General features: G+C 36.5%; 1 protein-coding gene and 1 pseudogene across 1 annotated transcript; one reads left to right on the forward strand and one right to left on the reverse strand.

Annotated features, from left to right (window-relative positions):
* The first annotated feature begins 259 nt into the window (after positions 1-259).
* LOC142556794 (putative serine/threonine-protein kinase PBL3) lies at positions 260-8596 on the forward strand (annotated as a pseudogene).
* A 6679-nt stretch (positions 8597-15275) lies between these two features.
* Positions 15276-17711, reverse strand: LOC142556795 (LEAF RUST 10 DISEASE-RESISTANCE LOCUS RECEPTOR-LIKE PROTEIN KINASE-like 1.5). The gene has a single exon (XM_075668285.1). It carries the CDS (start codon positions 17707-17709, stop codon positions 15667-15669), a length of 2043 nt encoding a protein of 680 aa, XP_075524400.1. The 5' UTR covers positions 17710-17711; the 3' UTR covers positions 15276-15666.
* Between the last annotated feature and the right edge of the window lie 3909 nt (positions 17712-21620).

Consider the following 21620-nt stretch of genomic DNA (forward strand, 5'->3'; position numbering starts at 1 on the left):
TACATTGATGCAGTAGTTTTGACATACGTCTCTTTAGAATTTGAGGTTCATTAACTCTAGAAGAAATTCGATTAATTTATTATCGATTTATTTTGTTTTAATTAGATATTAGACTTATTGTGTGTAAGGCTGATTTATATTCATAAGTTGTAAATTTTGTTTTTGAATTAATCACATTCATTTTTTGTGTTTTCTATTGGTTAACAAATACATACAACGATTGTGTGGTCAGCAATAATATAATTCAATTCCCGCACAAAATACTCAACCGAAGCTTTATTTGTCTGTTGAGAATGAACACCTGCGAACGCGTTAGCATTAAATAGGACGGAGTGAGCTTAGGTGGGACTGGGGACAGTAGCTAGCTGCCCAAATTGATTGATGATATGAAACCAGTACAGAATATATCCATGGCAGACTCCTATTTCATTTAGCATATCCTTTCGGCCTTTTCCCGTTTTACTTTCTTTAAGCCCTTCTGCGAAAAATTTGCTGATTTCTTCGAAAAGCCTGTTCTTTGTAGATCAGAAGTGGGGAGCTTCAATTCAAGAACCTTTCTTGAAAACCCTTTCTTAAATTTACATTTTTGTGCCTGATTATTTTGTTGTTCTCTTGATTTCTGTCGAGGATCCGTCTCGGTTGCTCTGATAGTTATGGGAAATTGCTTTGGTTACTCAGCTAGGGTCGATGCCTCTCTTAACACCCCCTCTGGTATTTTAATCTCGTTTTTTCTTATTTATATGTTTCTATTATTAGTTGTTCGAGTTAGAATGGATTGAATTGAAGCTTTTTCTGATTAGTTTTTGTGTTGCTTTGTTCTTGGTTCGAGTTATGATTACCCATGGTCCAACGTTAAACCTTTTTACCTGGCAAAGGTGGACCTTTTTAAGTTCTCAAATTTAGGCTCTGATTCTAAAGTTTTTGGCCTTACGAATGGCTAAGATGCATACACAATCTTGCTTTTTGTCGACTCTTTGTTTTATGAGTTCTGAAGGTGAAGAATGGATTCAAAATCTTGCCTTTTGTTGAATATTTGTTTCATGTGTGCTGAAGGAGGAGAAAGTTCTACTTCTGTAGAGGTGCTATGGCTTCTTTGTATGGACTTGAGTCTATAATTTCCTATAGTTGCATATTTGATTTACCGTGTAACCGCAGATGCATTTAAAAAATTTGATTTTTGTGTTGATTAATTTTTGTCTGCTCCTTGGAATGATGGCTGTTGCAATTGTCGGCAATATGGGCTGAATTAAGCAGTTTTGTGAGTTGTCAAATTTGACAACGGAATTTACGTGTTTTCACAAAGACGAAAAGCTCTATAAATAGAGCTCCCTCTCCTCATTCAAAAATCATCAATGAACGAGATAAAGTATCTCGCTTCTCCTAGGGATACAACCGGTGTTTGCCTAAACATCCGAATGAATCAGCTCCAATATATTTTTGCTTCTGGCAGTAGAAGTGCCAAACTTTAATCTGTATTGTTTGCTGGTAACACGATGCTCACAAAAACGTTGCGACACTTTTGTAAGTCCCGACAACAGCTTTAGTTTTGAGAGAATTCTCAACCCTCGTTCTTGCATACGCCCAAGCTTTCTATGCCATAACACTGTTGATTCTTCTCCTGAACCAATTGATGCAACAACTAGTTTCGCCTCTTTGTGTGTTTCTCCCAAAAGTGCATACAGATTTGCAGGCAAATTTTTCCACCTTCATAACAAGCGCACCTTTCACAATTTTCATGATCTCATATCGATACGGGTTTTGCATCCGATATCATCCAATTTCCCCAATGACAAAAGATTTTTCAGATTTTTCGTCAGTCCCTTCACATGTCGTACCTCCTGTATGGTGCGAATGGTGCCATCGAACATTTTTATTTTGATAGTACCAATCCCCAGGGATTTCCATGGCATGATCATTTCCCATGAATACAGATACTCTCAAGACTGGTTCATAATGATCAAAATATTCTTTCCGAGACGTCCTGTGCCACGTCGCTCCTGAATCCATAATCCAGGTGTCACAAAATTTGTGCATGCCTTCTGCAACTGTTGTCGCTTCGCTGAATAATATTTCACCACTGCCTGAAGTACTGGCCACATTTATTTGAGAACTTTTTTCGATACTCGTACACTCTTTATTGAAGTGCCCTTTAACGCCATTGAACTTTGTTATCTCGTGCCTGTCCACCATTATGTCAACAACAATTTAGCAGACAAGACAAAATAATCCCGTCTTAATATAAAATCTTTAAAAAAAATTTCGAATGTGGAAGATTAGTCTAGGAGCATACTCAGAATTTTAAGAAATTTTAAACCAAGGCTCTGATACCACATGTAGGTCCCACGTACGACAACTTTATTTAATAATATGAAAATAAAGAATAAATTGGACACCGAGATTTAAGTGGAAACCCTCAAAAAATTATTAGGGTAAAAACCACGGACAAGATGAAAAGAATTCCACTATAATATTTTATGGTATACAACCACTCGCCATGTTTCGTAAGAGAACACATACTCTCTTAATACATGAGAACAAACACCTCACAAATATTATAGAACTAAGCACTCAAATGCTATAAGATAAGAGAGAACTCAATGAAGGGATGATTTCTGAATGAGGGGAGTGAGCTATATTTATAGAGCTTTTCGTCCGAGTGAAAACGCGTATAAAACGCGTCTTCCGTCTGAAAATTCTGTTGTTAAATTTGACAACTCACGAAGCTGCTTAATTTGGGTGTATCCAATTAAGAAGAAATCAGATGTATTCCAGATCTTCAAATATTTCAAAGCGCGGGTTGAACTTGATTCTGAAAAGAAAATCAGTGTTTGAAGACTCACAATGGAGGAGAATATACCAGTGACGAATTTGATGAATATTGTGAATATGAGGGCATCAAAAGAAAGTTTACGACGGCTTACAGTACCTCAAAAGAATGGAGTGTCGGAGCGGATGAACAGTATCTTGTTGGACAGAACAAGAGCCATATTAAGGACTGCGGGTCTAGAAAAGTCATTTTGGACGGAAACAGTTAAAACCGCTTGTTATATTATCAATCGTTCTCCTTCAGTGGCTTGATCTGAAGACTCTGATGGAGATGTGGACCGAGAAGCCGACCGATTATTCTCATTTGCATACATTTGGAAGTCCTGTGTACGTTCTGTACAATGAGCAAGAAAGATCGAAGTTGGATTCGAAATCCAGAAAATGTATTTTCTTGGTTATGCTGATGGAGTAAAGAGGTTTCGCTTTGTGGGATCCTACTGTTCACAAGCTTGTCATCAGCTGGGATGTTATCTTCGAGAAAGATAAAGCAAAGGGAGACAAAGACACACTGAATTCATAAACTAATATATTTCAGGTGGAAAATAAGACGGATGAAGGTCAAATTTCTTGTGAAGTAGTACCGGAGCACGAAGAACAAGAACATGTTGAGTCTGAGGTTTCCAATGTGAGGCAGTCAACTCGAGACAGAAGACTATGAGGTTGGCTTTTAGATTATGTCACTGAAAGCAATATTGCATATTGTCTATTATCAGAGGATGGTGAGCCATCGAGTTTCCACGAAGTTACTCAAAGCTCGGATGTATCCTTGTGGATGATAGCAGTGCAAGAAGAGTTGGAGGCCTTAGATAAAAATAAAATTTGGGATCTTGTTACACTACCACGAAGGAGGAAAGTCGTTGGTAACAGATGAGTCTATAAGATCAAGCGTGATGACAATAAACAAGTGGAGCGATATCGTACTAGATTGGTGGTAAAAAAGTATGCTCAGAAAGATGACACTGACTTCAATTAGATATTTTCTCCTATGGTTCGGCTTACAACAAGTTAGAGTGGTGTTGACATTGTGTGCAGTGTTTGACCTACATCTAGAACAACTAGATGTGAAAACGACGTTTCTTCATGGAGATCTTGAAAAAGAAATCTATATGCTCTAGCCAGAAGGTTTTGCAGAAAAAGGCAAAGAGAGCTTGGTTTGTAGGTTGAACAAATCTTTGTATGGTCTCAAACAGGCGCTAAGATGTTGGTACAAGAGATTTGATTCATATATCATGAGCCTTGAATACAACAGATTGAGTGCAGACCTTTGTACGTATTTCAAGAGGTCTGGTGATGATTATATCATTTTCCTGTTGTATGTGGACGACATGTTGGTAGCAGGCCCCAACAAATATCAAGTCCAAGGATTGAAGGCACAGTTGGCTAGGGAATTTGATATGAACGACTTAGGACCAGCAAATTAAATTCTAGGGATGCAAGTTCACCGAGACAGAAATAATAGAAAGATTTGGCTTTCCGATAAAAATTATTTGAAGAAAGTCTTGCAACCTTCAACACGCAAAATAATATGCCAATCTCCACCCCTCTTCCTGTTAATTTCAAGTTATCCTCCCAAATGTGTCCTAAAAGTGAAGCAGAGAGGATGGAGATGTCTCGAGTACCATTTGCATCAGCAGTGGGAAGTTTGATGTTCGCGATGATCTGTACAAGACTGGACATTGCTCAATCAGTGGGAGCAGTTAGTCGGTATATAGCGAACCCTGAACGAGAGCACTGGAGCACTGTTAAGAGGATCCTAAAATACATTAAGACATTATGGGTACCTCAAATGCTGCATTATGTTATGGAGGATCCGATTTTACACTCATGGGATGTGTCGATTCAGATTATGCAGGTGATCCTGATAAAAGGAAATCTACCACTGGTTATGTGTTTACACTTGCAAGGGGAGCTGTAAGCTGGCTTTCAAAACTTCAAACAGTTGTGGTGTTATCTACAACGGAGACAGAATATATGGACAGCTACTCAAGCTTGCGAGGAAGCAATATGGATTAAAATGTTATTGGAGGAGATCGGACACAAACAAGAGAATGTTCTTTTGTTTTGTGACAGTCAAAATGTCTTGCACAATGGAAAGAACCCAGTCTTTCATTTCGTCATTGGAGTCCAATTTCACTTTGTGCGGGAAGTAGTGTAAGAAAGAAGTGTGGATATGCAGAAGATCCATAAAAAAGATAACATAACTGATTTTCTGACCAAGCCAGTGAACACTGATAAGTTCGAATGGTGTAGATCCTGAAGTGGCCTAGCGAAAACATAAGCAGTATGATATGTGAAGATTGAAAAGATGTGTGGAGATGTGTTGATTCTCAATCAAATCTCCAAGGGTGAGAAATGTCGGCGATATGTTAGGTGGCATTAAATGTGGGTTGAATTAAGCAGCTTTGTGAGTTGTCAAATTTGACAACGGAATTTTCAGACGAAATACGCGTTTTATATGCGTTTTCATAAAAGACTATGTAAATAGAGCTCCCCCCTCATTCAGAAATCATCACTCATCGAGTTCTCTCTCATCTTATAGCATTTGAGTACTTAGTTCTATAATATTTGTGAGGTGTTTGTTCTCCTATATTAAGAGAGTGTGTTTCGAAACAATGTGAGTGGTTGTACACCATAAAATATAGTAGTGAAATTCTTTTCATCTTACCCGTGATTTTTACCCTAATAATTTTTTAGGGATTTTTCACTGTAAATCTTGACGTCCAATTTATTCTTTATTTTCATATTATATCTCACGTTGCCGTACGTGGGACCAAAAGCAATAAGAAGCTTCAATTTTCTTACATGCTTAAAGATTTGGTTTTATGCGTAGCGTATGTTAAATTTGATTCTTTGGATATTGCAGTCACATTTCCATTCATTAAATGTAACCATAGACATCCAAAAAAGCGGCAAAACTTTATCAATAAATTTATAAAGATATGATGATGTCTTAAGGTACCACATCTGGGAGAATATTCAAGGGCAAATGGCAAGTATGCTAGAATTAGGATATTCTATCTTGTGCAACTGCTGTTATAATGTTGTAATCAAATGGCAAGATTTTGTGAAATGAATATCTTACTCGACGACTGTATATTCGTCTACGCAATTCTTATAATTCTAGTGTTCCACATCATAGTTTTTTGCTGTGAATTAGGACACAATCTATCACTATGTTTAGGAATTATCTTCTTCTATTAACGTAAATTTTTGAAGGGTGTTTGCTCCATGGGGGTTGTAATTAGCTAATAATCTAACCTGTATTATTATTCTGAATGTACAAGCATCAAGATTTCCCAGCAAAACGTGCAATTCATCATCTCGTTTCAACATAAGCATTCCCATTTACAGTCGCAAATGCAGTGTCGAAAGCCTTCCAACTCCAAGATCGGAGGCTGAAATACTCTCATCACCTCACGTGAAGCCCTTCTCATTTAACGAGTTAAGGAATGCAACAAGAAACTTTCGACCTGACAGTCTTCTTGGTGAAGGAGGATTTGGCTATGTTTTCAAGGGATGGATTGACGAGAATACTCTTACCGCCACAAAACCTGGGTCAGGACTTGTTATTGCTGTCAAGAAGTTGAAGCCTGAAGGTTCCCAAGGCCACAAGGAGTGGTTGGTATGTTTTTCCTTTGTCATGCAATGAATTTATTTCTTACTGAATTTTTTATGCATCGATTATTTTGACCGGCCTGCTTATGTTTTGCAGACAGAAGTTAATTATCTGGGTCAACTTCGACATCTGAACCTAGTTAAACTTATTGGATACTGCTCTGAGGGTGATAATCGGCTATTGGTCTATGAGTTCATGTCGAAAGGAAGTCTGGAGAATCATTTGTTCAGAAGTACTCTTTGCACTGAAATAACTTTTATTAGCGCCTTTTTACCTCGTTTTATTATATATCAATTCATAAAGTCCTTTCTAAAATAGTGAAGAAATTTTATTGACTACTTTAATTATTGGTTATGTCATTGTGTTACATATCATTTCTTAAAGTTATTTCTTAAGGACGAAGATATTTAAATTGCTATTTCTTGAATTTACTTGTCACATCTTTAATATCTTCTTAGTATTTATAATTAACTGCAGTTATACTCTCTGATACTATTTGTACTGCAACTGAGCCTTCTGGTTTCTTTCCCCTTATGCACAGTTTGTTTTGGATAACAACGAAGATCTTAGTGTAAACTCATTCGGTTTCTTTCAGTTTGACATCTTTACTTGTGCTAATAGCCAGTCTTCTTGAAATGTTGGAGTAGTTAAGCGATGCTGTCGTCCATGTGCAGATCCACCAATATTTATTTTTTTCTTTCATTTGTAACCTAGGAGAATGCTAACTTTCCGTTTATGTGATCTTGTTTTTGCCAATTTGTCATGGGTTAGATGAGAACATTCTCTGTATTTTTTTTTTTTACCAAAAATCGGCATGTGCTGTATAACGATATGTGGCATTTGAATCCAATTGCATGCTGCAGGAGGGCCTCAACCCATTTCGTGGGCTACTAGAATGAAGGTTGCTACGGGTGCGGCTAGGGGGCTTTCTTTCTTGCATGAAGCTAGAGAACAAGTGATCTATAGAGATTTTAAGGCTTCTAACATTCTTCTCGATGGGGTATAACTGAAACTTTTTTCTCGTTTTCTACCAACTTTAATCCAGTCAATTATTTTCTAGTCTAATATCATATATCGATTTTACACCTAGCAATTCCATTTGCAGGAATTTAATGCAAAATTATCTGACTTTGGTTTGGCCAAAGCTGGCCCGACCGGTGATAAGTCTCATGTATCCACTCAAGTTATGGGAACACATGGCTATGCTGCACCGGAATACGTTGCTACAGGTTCTTGAGTTCAAAATTGACTCGCCCATTATTATTTTTTGTTCTGCTCGTCGTCCTTTTATTTATACTAGATAATTAAGCAAAGGTTCCCTTACTGTCAGATGTCTGGTGTAGCCATCTTCGTTCCTGAAAATACCCATCCCTATAATATATTAGTACATTGTGTCTTTGTTTGTCAACTTTTGGTCTCTTGGGAATTTCTCTATGATTTTCTTAAATACAACTTGTTCTATTGATGATATTGAACATAAAACTTTATCGTTTTGATATCTTGGTATAATGATGTAATATATAATTAATTTTGCTATTTATTATGCACGTGCAATACCACTAGTTAGAAGAACATCAAAACTATGTTTAATTTTCCGGAATAGGTCGATTGTCATCAAAGAGTGATGTGTACAGCTTTGGGGTCGTTTTGCTTGAATTGCTCTCAGGACGCCGTGCTGTCGACAAAACAAAAGTGGGCATCGAGCAAAACTTAGTTGATTGGGCAAGACCTTACATGGGTGACAAGAGAAAGCTGTTCCGGATCATGGACACTAAACTCGAGGGCCAATACCCTCAGAAAGCAGCATACAGTGCAGCGACTATTGCTGTGTCTAAGCCCCGACCCGAAAGTGAGGCCACGAATGGCAGAGGTTGTAGCCACTTTGGAACAGCTTCAAACTCCAAAAAACACAGCAAGATATTCAGATTCAGAGCATCGAGCTTCTTTCGAGTCTGTTGCTGCCTCACCATTGAAGCATCATTCATCAATGAAAACGACCACTTTGGCTTCTCCATTGCCAGCACGTCGAAGGTCACCTCGTGCGAGATGAGGCAGACTAGTCCATCATCTACTGTAAATTTATGTTTTAGGTCCAAATTTTGCTGTTTATGTCCTTACGAAATCAATCAATGGATTAATACCATTTCCTTGATCGCCCCGTGGTATTGAACTAGTTACATTGGAAGCCAACAGTTTTTTCCCGACTAAAACTAACAACAGTTAATTGTAATTGTGGAATAATATTTTTTTAAAATAAAGAACAGTTGAAACACCACTCTGTCACTAAAACTTAGTCCTCTCTATACAATCAAGATTTTCACTAACAGAGAGAGCAAATGAAAGAGACTGCACAGGCACATTCCTCATTTTCTAACATGTTATCCGTTACTAAGAAAAAAAGTGAAAATAATTAAGAAAAAAATTGAATTGATGCATATAAGTATGTATGTGGTAATTAAGCATATAAGTATGTATGTGGTAAGAGAAATTACAAATAAAATCGATTGTGAAGATTACATACAATAAAGTTGTATGTGTTTGCGTGCAATAGATGTAAGGGCTAAAAGTTTTGATTTCATATTTAAAGTACCATTATTATATTTTTAAATTGCTGAACATCTTTAAATTTTTCTCCAATGGATAACAAAATGTAGGTATGACACCATATTTTGTAAAGTAACATAATCACATCATAATTCACATAAAATTTACATTATGTTTTCCAAAAGTAGAAAACAAAAAAGTACAAAATGTGATGTTCATCACTCATCATTGTAAGCATAGTTGAACCTAGGGATGTAATCGAGTCGAGCCGAGCTGAACTCTTGAATGTTTGAGCTTGGTTCGTTTATAATCGACCAGAGCTCGAGCTTTATTTAACGAATATATGCATAGTTCACGAGTTTATTCAAGCCTTTATCGAGCCTAAACAAGCTTAATAAATATGAATTATACATTTAAATTTAATCATTAAATTAATTAAAAAGTAAATTATATATTTAAACAAAAATATATTATTCTAAATTTATTATAATAAATAAATTTAATAGATTTTTTTATATATTTCATAAATTATATGCAAAATCAATAAATCAAATATCAAAACTATTATTTTTTCATCTAAAAGATTACTCATTAACTTACCAACGAACATGTTCACGAGTTAACGAGCCGAATACTGTAAAGCTTGAGTTTGGTTTGTTTATCTTAACGAGTCTCATTAAACGAGCTCAAACGAGCTTTTATCGAATCGAGCTTCGAATAGCTCACAAACGGTTTGGTTCGTTTACATCCCTAGTTGAACCCTTGTGGCTAACTGTTGATTCGAACCTGAGGAAAAAAGTCAAATACCATAAAAAAAACAGGCTGATGTTTAGTATATGATGAGTCGTCAAATATAGGAGTTTAAGCAGTTGTAAATAGAATCAATGAGAATATCCAATAATAATACCTCAATTCATTGCAAGGCAACAGCAACACAAAGAAAACAATTCAGAACATTTACCTCTTTTATTCTAACCAGTAAACAGAAATTAATGCTAGCAGATTAATATATGAATGTCAATACTTTTGGTTCCAATACACAAGCTACTAAATATTATTGACCACATTTGAAAAGAAAATGTTGGTTGTTTTGGCAGCTCCGTAATTCTGTGAAAAAATAACGAAAGACATCTTCTGTTGGTAGATCAACATACGTAATCTAAAATGGGACAAACTATAGTACTGGGTTTATTTTATTCATCTGACTCCCAAATATAGGTGAGGGAGACAATAAAAGCGACTGGAGTTTGAAGTAAATGATTCATAGCACTGAATGAATTCTAACATGAGCATTTCTGATTTGTTTAACTATTTTAAATCAACTTTGTCCAACCTACAAGAGAAAGGATCAGGCGGCTAGCAAACAAATATTTTGGTTACATCTTTATTTCTGAAATGAAATAGACACCGTCGTACAACTTCTTGTAGATCAATATTAGTACAAATTATATGTTTCTGTCACATACACATCTATATAAAATAAATTATTCTAATTATTTTAAATATCGTATTACTACAACGTAACCCACAGCATTAAAAAAATTTACTATTTTCATCCTAGTGCATTTACCTTTCCTAAATTGTACATAAAATCTTTAAGAATCTATTCAAGCAACCAGTGGTGGTTGTTGGATTAGTTTATTGAGGGTTTTGCACTTTGCTTTCTTATTTCGGACCACACGTTAACAGCTTTGTTACGTTATATTGGGTGGTTAATCGAGTTTTTAAAATTCCCATTATATTCTAGCCTTTTGTGTGGACAATCTCTCAAACTTAGTAAGCATTTCCAAAACCATGCAATTGGCCTTAAAACTGAAGGATCACAGTACATTGTTTCGCTTTTAAAGTGGGCGTAGGTCTGTTTTAATGAGTTGATTTCAATACTGATGGACAAAATTAAAAAATATTTCATTCTGCAGGCATAACATAAATTTTCTTGCTTAAACGTTTAAATGAAATTACTAACTACATGGAACTTTCAAAAATTAATTAGCATGAGGTATGATTTACTTGGGGTTGTTTGAGCACACAAAATACACTTTTAAGTGTTGCTCCAAGTTTGATATTTTGCGCTATGTTGAATGATTATTTCAGAGGCTAAACAAGTTGTCTGATCTTTTGCCTTTGAGTGCAGAATGTGCCTTATGTCTTTGTTCCATCAAAGCAAGCTCTTGATCGGGCATGTGGACTTACCAGACCAGTTATTGCTTGTTCAGTTACAAACAACGAAGGAATCCAGTTGAAATCTCAAATACAGCAGTTGAAGGTAATTTGTGGATGGCTACACCATTTTTTATTGTTTATTCATATATTATTGATGCAATAATTTTCAGAACTTGCATTAGTTGATGGTAATTTTTCGTTTGTTCATAGACCATCAATATGATGATTTTGTTAATTGATGTTGCCTAATGCAGGATGCCATCGAGCAGCTTCTGATATGATTATGTGATGTTAATTCCAGCGTAATGTTAATTCCAGTGTGATGGGTCTCTTGCTCGACCCTGAGGCTTTGACAGAGTGATTTTTCCTGTTACATGGCAATATCTCACCTTGTTCTCTCCTTTTTTTTTTTTTTTTTTGTTTACATTTCTCTTTCTCATTTTTTGGTTATAAGCAGTATTTCTTATGTATTGTTGTGGCACGAGAAATGCGGTTAAGTTATGTTGTGTTCGGTTAATGCGATTTGCAAGTTAATTGACAAGTATACATTTCTTATGTATTGTTGTGCCCGTGATTGATTCTAAACGAAGAAGACATACATAAGCACATAGAAGAGCATGATTCAAATTTGGGTGGTGGTGGTCTTGTGGTGAGAAGTCTTAACTCTCCTAACAAACCTTGGTCGAGCTACAATGTGGTACGGAAGATTGACCTCTCTGTTATGTTTTCATGGATTCATATGTATGATGCATCACATATACATAAAATATGGTTTTGAAATTTTTTAGGAAGAAAAACATGATTTCATCTTAACCGTATTTTTATCACATGTGAATGCTATTTGCCTCATCTAGGGTAGGTAAATGCGCACAGATTGTATTTTATTTATAAATAAACGATGTGAAAGCAGGGCAAAGAAGCTGGCCGACCAAAGAAGAAGCAACTCTAAAAGGCAGGCACACAAGAGAAAGAGGAGAAGAGAACAGACCGAAGAGCCGCAAGAAGCCAACCTATTTGTAGGAGTAGAGAAGAAATGCAGTAGAGGTGATGCCGAGGAGCTGGAGAAGAAACGCAGTAGAGGCGACACCGAGGCGCTAGAGAAAGGAGGACTCAAACAACGCGCTTAGCCGAACGTTTTTTGGAAGCTGCTCTCTGAAATGGGAGAAAGACAAAAGCCAAGGCAAGATGAAAAAAGAGGAGGAGGAAAATGAAGAGGTGCAGAAAGCAATTGCAACCGGCAGGTCAAGGGTGAGGTGGAAAAAAGAGCGCATCACACGTGGTTTTGGCCCTAGGCAGTGATGTGGTGTAAGAGATACCTGTAGGGGGTGTTACCTGTAACTGGCCAAATTGAGCGGATTCAGGCTTTATAATAAGTAGATATATAAAATAATATGAAACCTTCATTATTTTGGTCTCTTATCTTATTCTATTTTTTGGTCCAAACTTGTGATTTCTTGTTCTTAAAATTCGAATTTTGGTGATGGTAGGTTTTGTATCATTGAAGGTTAATTTCTCGATAACCATTTACACCTGAGGGGGAGGAATTAATATCTTTAAAGAAGCATCATTTCGGTGCGCCTAATCTATACAAATTTCATTATCCACTAGATTTTTCAAAATTATGCACAACAATTTAAAGGAAACTACTGGCTTGTTTGTAGAAAGGTTCAAAAGAATGAAGAGCAAATGTCTATTGTTCTTGCCAGAATCCGGGTTTGAAAAAATGCCTCAGAAGGGACTGGACTTCGAATTGAGAAAGAAATTCCAAGGAACTGAGTTCCGTGATTTCAGTGAAATGGCAGCAAAGGTCACAGAGTATGAGGAGTTGTTAAAAAAGAGTCATACACGAGGAAATGAACCTTGGTTCATACTTTTAGGATGTGGAGGTTGTTCCCTTGGCTGAGGTTGGGAAACTGGATCGTTCACATGTCCACCATTGAGGAGCAATATTTATGATGTCGTTGTTGTTAGTTCCGCATTGTCTCAAAGCCAGAATCACAATCAATTCATATTTGTATGTAGGACGGGGCAGATCTTCGGTTTCCTTGTGAAAGAGAAGTTTGTTACTTTTCTTACTAATTATCATATACAAGAGAAAGAAAAATTGAAGGGCAGTGAATATTCTAAGCACCACACCTCTTTCAATCATGCTACAAATTCATGTTGTGCCTTTAAGAATATCATCTAGGATATAATAAACAAGGGGTCTTGAAGTTTCCTGAGGACGCCATGGTGGTTGACCAGGATCCATTTCCCCATGTTTCTTTTGTTAATGTTAACACTATACGCTTGATTGTTATCATTAATAGGAACATGGAACAACAAGGGAATAAGTTTGTGGGTCCAAAGAAAGTAATAAGAAAGTATTGGGTCCCAAAGACATGATGTATGAGGTCAAAGATAGATATCATATGTATTTTGGCTCAGTTTACATGGAGAAACAAGAGCAGGAATCAGGTCCATACAGAAGGAACCATGGCCCAAGTGCCAAGGAATCTTCCTTACTACCCAAGAGAAGTACAATCAAGAAGTCCTCTGTGACCTCAGGGAATCATGGCCCAAGGGCCAAGAACTGATTGGTATCCTCCCGGAACAAGAGATGATGAAGAAAGGCATGGACAAAGATCAGAGAATAGTGCTTGTCACTTGGGAACTAATTCTTCATGGGAGAAAAGTGTGCAAGAAGGGTGCATGATAGAGCGAGGTTTGTTGTGCCTCCTAAGGTAGAGCCCAATGGGGTATGGCATACAGAAAATAATAAAATGTTCCTGCAGCCTCTCACTCGTACCTAAAAAAGAAGAATCTTAAGAGAAAGGCAATGATGAGAAGGGCATAGTCTGGGGGATCCATCCAAAGCAAGAGTAAGTTCGGCAGAAAGGAAACAGAGGATAAAGAGTTGGAGGATGATGATTTACCGTCCGATGAGGAACTGATCAATAAGAAGACAATTAACTTTCAAGAGAACGCCAGTTCAAGGGTACCGACGAAGAAGAGTCTGGTGAGAAGGTAGTGCAACTGAAGAAGGAATTGGTATGAGTATACAAAAGGAACAACATAAGCCAAAGAAGATAAGACTATTGAAGCCTACAATTGAGATGACCAAGCACATCAGATCATTGTACATAAAAGCACATGTCAATGGTCAACCAATTTCGGGAGTGTCAATCAACAATGGTTCCGTGGTAAACCTTCTGCCCTTAGAGTGTTTCAGAACTGGGTCAAAGAAGAGGAGAATCTTATTCCGACAGAAGTTTCGGTCACCGCATTAACATGTGAAGCCACCAAAACCATCGGAGTGTTCCCTGCAGAGGTTATGGCGGGGAGTAAATCCTTTGTATCTACATTCTTTGTAGTGAATTCTTCTTTGAATTTTCATGCTTTATTAGGCCCGGATTGGATTCACGAAAATAATTGCATACCATCATCAATGCACTAGTTCTTATTGTTCTGGAATAGTCATGATGTGGAAATTGTACAAACAGATTCTCAATCTTTCCAAGCTAATTCGAGCACCGTTGAAGCAAGGTATTATAATGGTGATTTTGGGCCGATAAAGTTCTATGAAAAGAGGAGGGATGGTCAGTCTAAGTCTGTGTACATGGAAACTTTAGGAAACAGTGAGACATTTGGGAGGATCTTCAAGTCGACGGTCATTGTGCCTCCGAGGCCAATGATACAGCCGATTGTGGAGGAAATAGATGATTGAATTCCATGATAAGAAGATGGAGGCAGCTGCAGCCGCCATCAAGAAAATGCAAGTGCAGCAAATATTAGAAATAGTGAAGGGTAGTTTGGATAGGGAAATTTATGAGTCTGACATAATCTTGGAGGAGGAACCTGAGGAACTGCAAATGGAGGATCTAGCCTTGGCACCATGACAAATGGAGTACCATCACTCAGAGGTACAGGATCCGCTGGAGGAAGTGAATGTAGGAGTCACATAACCCACAAACTGTGTATATGAGTTCCTTGTTAGATGATGAGATAAAGGCTGAGTTGAAAGAAATGTTGAAGTACAAAGACTGTTTTACTTCGGGGTATGAGGATATGCAAGGGCTAAAATTTTATATGATGAAACTACAATCTTGCCTATTTCATCAATGTCTAGAGTCTAAACCAAAAATGATGCCCCCAATTTTTTCTTATCTTACAAATGAAAAAGAACAGGTCATGGTAAAATGGAATGGGAGAAGCTCAATCGAATTGAAGTAAGAAATACATCACTAATACGTTAACATCGTATATTCACCCCAAAAACAAATCAAATCATGAAATCATCCATATAAATTTCCTACAATATAAGTTCTGTCACACAATCGCCATTCTAACAATATTCAACGAATCATCCTTCGTACCACAAGAGTTTGTCCCAAAACTATGTTTGATAATTCTAGAGACACAAATGGCAAACGAGACACCCTGAGGACCGAGTGCCATTGAGTGTGCAACGAAGTTGATGAACTCAGAACTCCACAACATAAATTGAACCAAGCAATCCCAAGTTCACAACATTTTGTTCAAACCATTAGCCCTCCAAACTCATCAGGAACGACCACATTACTCGAATTTGAACCCTTCAGAACACCTCCACCACCACCGCCTCGTCCTCGACCCTTTATCCTTCTCAGCTCAGCTGCCACATCCCTGGCATCTGGCCTGTCATCTTTATCAGCCGCCACACATCGGAATGCAAGCTCCGCCACCGAGTTAACTCCCTCCATCGCTTCCCCATCCACAACTAAAACAGGATCCACCACTTGATGCAACAGTCCCATTTGGATTCTTGGCACTGCCATATCAACCAATGTCATCTCCCTCTTCTCCCTCTTTTCATCAACGGCTCTCATCCCAGTTATCAATTCTAACAACACGACTCCAAAGCTATATATATCACTCTTCTCGTTCAACCTGAACGATCTGTAATAATCGGGATCCAGATAACCCGGAGTTCCCTGAGGCCCCGTCCAAACACCTTCTGATGAGTCATTCAAAGACACTGTTGTCTCGGAGCATACTAAAAGTCTTGACAACCCGAAATCCCCCAATTTCACCCTCAAGTCTTTCTCCATAAATATGTTTAACGTGGTTATGTCTCTGTGAACTACAGGGGGCACTACTGCGAAGTGCAAATATTCGATGGCCATGGCCGTTTGAACAGCGATATCTATTCTTGCATTCCATGTTAAGGCCCCTTCTTTGTACATACTCCTCTTTCCATGAAGATGTTCAGCTAGAGTGCCATTAGGTACATAATCATATACCAGGACTAGGCCTCTTGGATCACTGCAATACCCATGAAGTTTAACCAAATTTGGATGTTTAATCGATGACAATATCAAAATCTCATTGCAAAATGACTTTGTGGTGAACCCCTTAACTCCACCGGCTGCGGCTGAGTTTTGCTTGTGGAGGTGCTTTACGGCCACTAATCTACCATCTTGGAGCTGGCCTAAGTATACTGAACCGAATCCTCCATCTCCAATTTTCAGTTTTGGGTCTAAACGATTGGTGGCGGAGTCGAGCTCTTCGTAGGTGAATACAGGCGGAAGTAAACTGGTGGAGCGGTGCCGGCGAAGGAAAATCATGGTGGGATCTTCTTCTGCATTCTTTAGAGCTTTGCTTCTCAACCAGAAAGTCACAATGATCACTGAGAGAGCAATCAATGAACAAATAAACAAGAAAATTATGGACAACATGCCAATCCTTTTCGGGCTTAGCTGTTTGGTTGTTATTTGAGATGGAAAACAAATGAATGGTTTCTTGGGATCGGATGAGTTAAACCCACAGATTCCATTCCGGAGTCTGCACGATTTACATCTCCCAAAGTAAGAATCTCGATCTTCGTCCCACTCTATTTCAATCCCTAATTCCAATATACTGTCCAGAACTCCAAGAACATCGACTTGGCATTCCGGTTGAAAGTCTTCGCGGTGGCTGCCGGAGAAGCCGCCGCAGTCTTGCAAAAGATACAAAGGATCTTTAATAAGCTTGCATTCCCATGAACACTGGCTGCAGTTGGGTAAATTTGGAGGCGGGCATGGTTTCAGAACGGAAAGTCGGGAGCACGAGGAATCCGAGACCCGAAATATTGACCCGGAAAGTGAAATGGATCTATTGAGAGTGGAAATTATTCGGGGGGAAGAGCAACTATTGAGTTGGGGTTTGGGCAGGAGGAGTGGATTGGGGGAGATGGTGAGAGAGGTTGAGTTGGGCTCAAAATGGAGGAGTGAGAACGACAGTTTGTTGATTGAAATGGTGGCGCGTGAGGGTGGTGAGCAGGAGACTTGGAAAGAAGGGTGGCCACAGCCTGCTGAGAATGAGAACGGAAATGGCGGCGCAGAGGTGAAAGGTGGGCACAAGGTATGGGTTTTGGGTGGCAGGGTGGAGCAATGTTGGGATGTTGCTACGGTGGTCAAGAAGGGAAGGAATGCTACAAGCAAGATGAAAGTGGTGGGCTTGGTTGCGGAGGAAGCCGACGAAGGTGGCGGCATGAGGAAATGAAACATCCGAACTTTACTGTAATACTCGGGACTATGCGGTAGACAAGAAGATGAGGTCATGATTCAGTACTTTTCTTTATAAATTTTTATTTATATCTTAGGGAAATAAAACCTAATAAAACCAGCTCCATAAAACGCGATGTCGAGTTCCAAATTTTTCAATTTTAAACGAAATTAATATATGTTTAAGCATGAAAAAGCGTTTTTAATTTTTAATGTAATTGTAATTATCTCAAACCAATAAATAGATAAGATAATACATAAATATGATAAATTTAAGTCTGATGCATTAATTCTCATATTTAGAAAAACATAAAAATCTAAAAATTGTAATCTTTATTTGTTTTTGAAACTAGACCACATTAAGAAATGTTAAATATTTATCAAATCATTATCAGACATGCTTAATCATAATTAAAATTAAAAAAATAAATATATAAATTATAAACCTAATTTATTATTTTAAAATAAAAAGACATACCTTCTTCGAAATAAAAAAACTTAAAAATAAATCTATGCAATTAATTGTATTTAAGAACACTTAATTAAACGCCTTAATTACGCTTAATTCGGTCAAACTACAGTTTAACCGTTTTTTTTCCGCTTTTCTCCGAAACGAGCGTTTTTGTCGAGCTTCAAGATTAATCGTGCTTAAGCGGACTTTTTAGAACACTGAATAAACATCTTTTTTCCCAAATTATTTTGAGAAATATATGTATCCATCATTTATTTATATTTTTTCATCTATGTTCATTCATAATTTTATATTTATATTTCCATTTTCTTTATACTTTTCTTTATAAATTTATATTTTTATCTTAGAGAAATATATGTATCCATGATTTGAGCTCACTCCGGCGGATGTTTCTATTGATGGTAGCACTTTTGTGTAATATGTTGTGGCTTCAACCCCTTTATGAAGTAACGATGAGTTTCACGAGTTTCATAAATCATTGATTTTCATAGTAAATTGTAAGTGGCTTTTTTTAATTTTTTTGGGAAAAGAACTACCTTGATTCTTTTATGTATACGATAAATTACAAATTTTTCGGAACTATGTAGTAAATTTTTAATGTTATATTGCCCATACAGAGATTGTTACTAATATAAGTTTTGGGTATATAATAAATTCAGTTATGTAGCATTTTCATATAATATAATATATAATATAATATATAATTAAATGGTATAGCTGGATTTATGAAGAAGATATAATTTATGACTTTCGGGTCTCGAGGGTTTAAAAAGTGGGGACTCACGTGAACAGAAAGGGGTGAGGACAAAAAACCATAGTGGCCATGTGTGTGGACATTTGAAACTTCTTGGTCAACTTCTCCGTACATTACACCAAGATTGATGGCTTGTTTTCCAAAAAAAAAAAAAAAATAGTTTTTTTTATGATAAAAATTTGTGTGAGACGGTCTCACGGGTCATATTTTGTGAGACGGATATTTTATTTAGATCATCCATTAAAAAATATTATTTTTTATGCTAATAGTATTACTTTTTATTGTAAATATCGGTAGGGTTGATCCGTCTCACAGATAAATATTCATGAGACCGTCTCACAAGAGACATACTCTTTTTTAATATAAATATTATTAAGTATGGAAAAATGAATATGATAGATATTTAAAAAAAAAATTACAAGTTTATAGTTTCATTCAACTCTCGGATAAAAATTAATTATCGAGCTAGATAATTCATGTATATAAATAATAAATTTAAATCATTTGATCTATACACGCATATTGTGGCTCCATTTCATTTATGATTCCGATTGATGTATGATTGATTGAATCGAATCCAATTAACTTACCTACGACTCACAAGAAACTTAAAAGTTTTCGTAATTATTGTACCTTGTAAATATAATGGAGAATTTGGGAAAAAAATCCCCGATCGTAAACTATTTTTGATGTCAGTCGCTCGTTCAATCAAAATTTGTCCGCACAACATGAGAAAATGAGAAATATTTTGTAAACTCACTTCCCAATTTTTTATTTATTTTCTCTTATTATATTATATTTTTTTTTATCACAAATCTCATTCTCTCTCACACAACTCATTCTAAGTTTTTCCCATTTCCTTTCCCGTCGGCCAAAAAGAATCCCTAAGCTTCCACCACCTCCTTCAAGACTACATTGCACGCAAAACCCATGGTATAGACGACGATGATTTCAAATGGGGTTACATAAGGTAGACAGAATGAAGAAAACCAAGCGACATCGGCAGCCGATTATTTGGAGAATTACGAAAGCAAAGCAAGTGAGTTTCTTCATCTTTTTTGTTCGCTCGATTTTTCCATTAATTTGATATTTGTTAACACATTTGTTATTAATTTATGTCACTGTCACGCCCCGAGCCCGGGCCCGCGGCTCCGTGACTGCACAATGGGCCCCTATAGCAACTACTTCGTATTCGTCCTCGCTTTACGAAAATGATTAACCCAAGTTGCTATAGAAGTCCATTGTAAGCCATTATAAACTCATTTTAAATTTTTCATTTTTCAGATGTGGGACAAGGATATCACAGTTACTGTCACAATTTTGAGAGTAAATTCCTAGCCACTAAAACCCACTACGTAGACACTCACGGTGAAGGCAACTGGAAGCAAAAAAAAAATTGGCTAAACAATAAATAGTTTCTTGTACGAATGTGACTAAAAATAAAAAGGTCAGAAGAATTCGTTTTTCTAAATTTTTATAGTAATTTTGACAAAAAAAGTTGTTCACTTTTGTTTGAAGAAATACCTTATTTGTAAAAATATCCTAGTTTTATGATCTATTCGATAGATGTTTATGTGCTACTTTCGGTTGTGCATTTTTTAACTTTCATAACTTTGCTAGTAATTGTCATTTTTAGTGAAGATATAATCATGAATTGATAGGTGCGCTTGTTGATATGCTCTGTAAAGTTGAAATTTTAAGAAATTTGTGGATTTTGACGTGCTTCCCATTTTTCTGTAATTTTATGACAGTGTTGCTGTGGGAAATGGATTGGAGCAAGATTTAGCATATGCATAGGTGTTTATTTATTTATTTGGACTATTATGATGAATAAGTTTAAAAGTGAGTATCCCTATTAAAGGAGGTTCAAATTATCATACCTTTTTGTTCCATTAATCAATATTATGTAGATGTTGAGATTGCCAATTTTTTTTAGAATGTATTAGATAATTGGAGAGAAGCATAGGTGGGAAAAGCATTGGCAAGTTTCTGCTGAGGTCGGTTGCTGCATAATGATATAAGGGTCAGCAGGATAGACCTATTGGCAAGTTGTATGCTAAATTTGTATAATGTTTCTATTTGATTATAATTTATTTTTTCTGCTTATGTGTTTCGTTTTTTGGGTCTATTATTAATTTTCGTGCGTATGGTTGCAATATATATTAATGTTAGATTTTTTCATTGAAAATGCTTGAGATTGACCGCAATTGTTAAATAAATTATGATTTATGTGGAGGCAATATTTGCTGATATTTTGTGGTATTGTTGCACGAAAAATTGTTAAAGTCATTGAAGTTTATGAATTTTTTAAGTTCAATTTGTTTTTAAAGTTTGAACTTAATTGTAGTTGTTTTATGAACTTATTGTTTATGATGAAATGGTAGGTCGTACCATCATCCCTTCGGTCGGTCATGTACAAACATTTGCATGTTTTTTCTTCTTTGTGACATCAAGCAAGCGTTTGTCGTCAATTTTAATACACTTTGCATTGTTTTGTTTGTCTTAATTTTTTTATGTTATTAATTTTGATGGTACGTTTTATTAATTTTGATGGTACGTGTTGTTTGAAATACTTTTAGAAGTTTACGTTTTTTTTATTTTTTATATTAATATATTTAAAGTTTGTTTTGTTTTGTGCAGAAATGGTTAAAAAAATTTTTGATGATAATGAGGCTCATATGCAGAGTGGAAAAGATGCAATGTCACGATGTTCTTCTACTTATTTTAGAAAAGTAATGAACA

This window comes from Primulina tabacum, chromosome 9 (genome assembly GCF_025594145.1).
Source record: "Primulina tabacum isolate GXHZ01 chromosome 9, ASM2559414v2, whole genome shotgun sequence".
Taxonomy (NCBI): domain Eukaryota; kingdom Viridiplantae; phylum Streptophyta; class Magnoliopsida; order Lamiales; family Gesneriaceae; genus Primulina; species Primulina tabacum.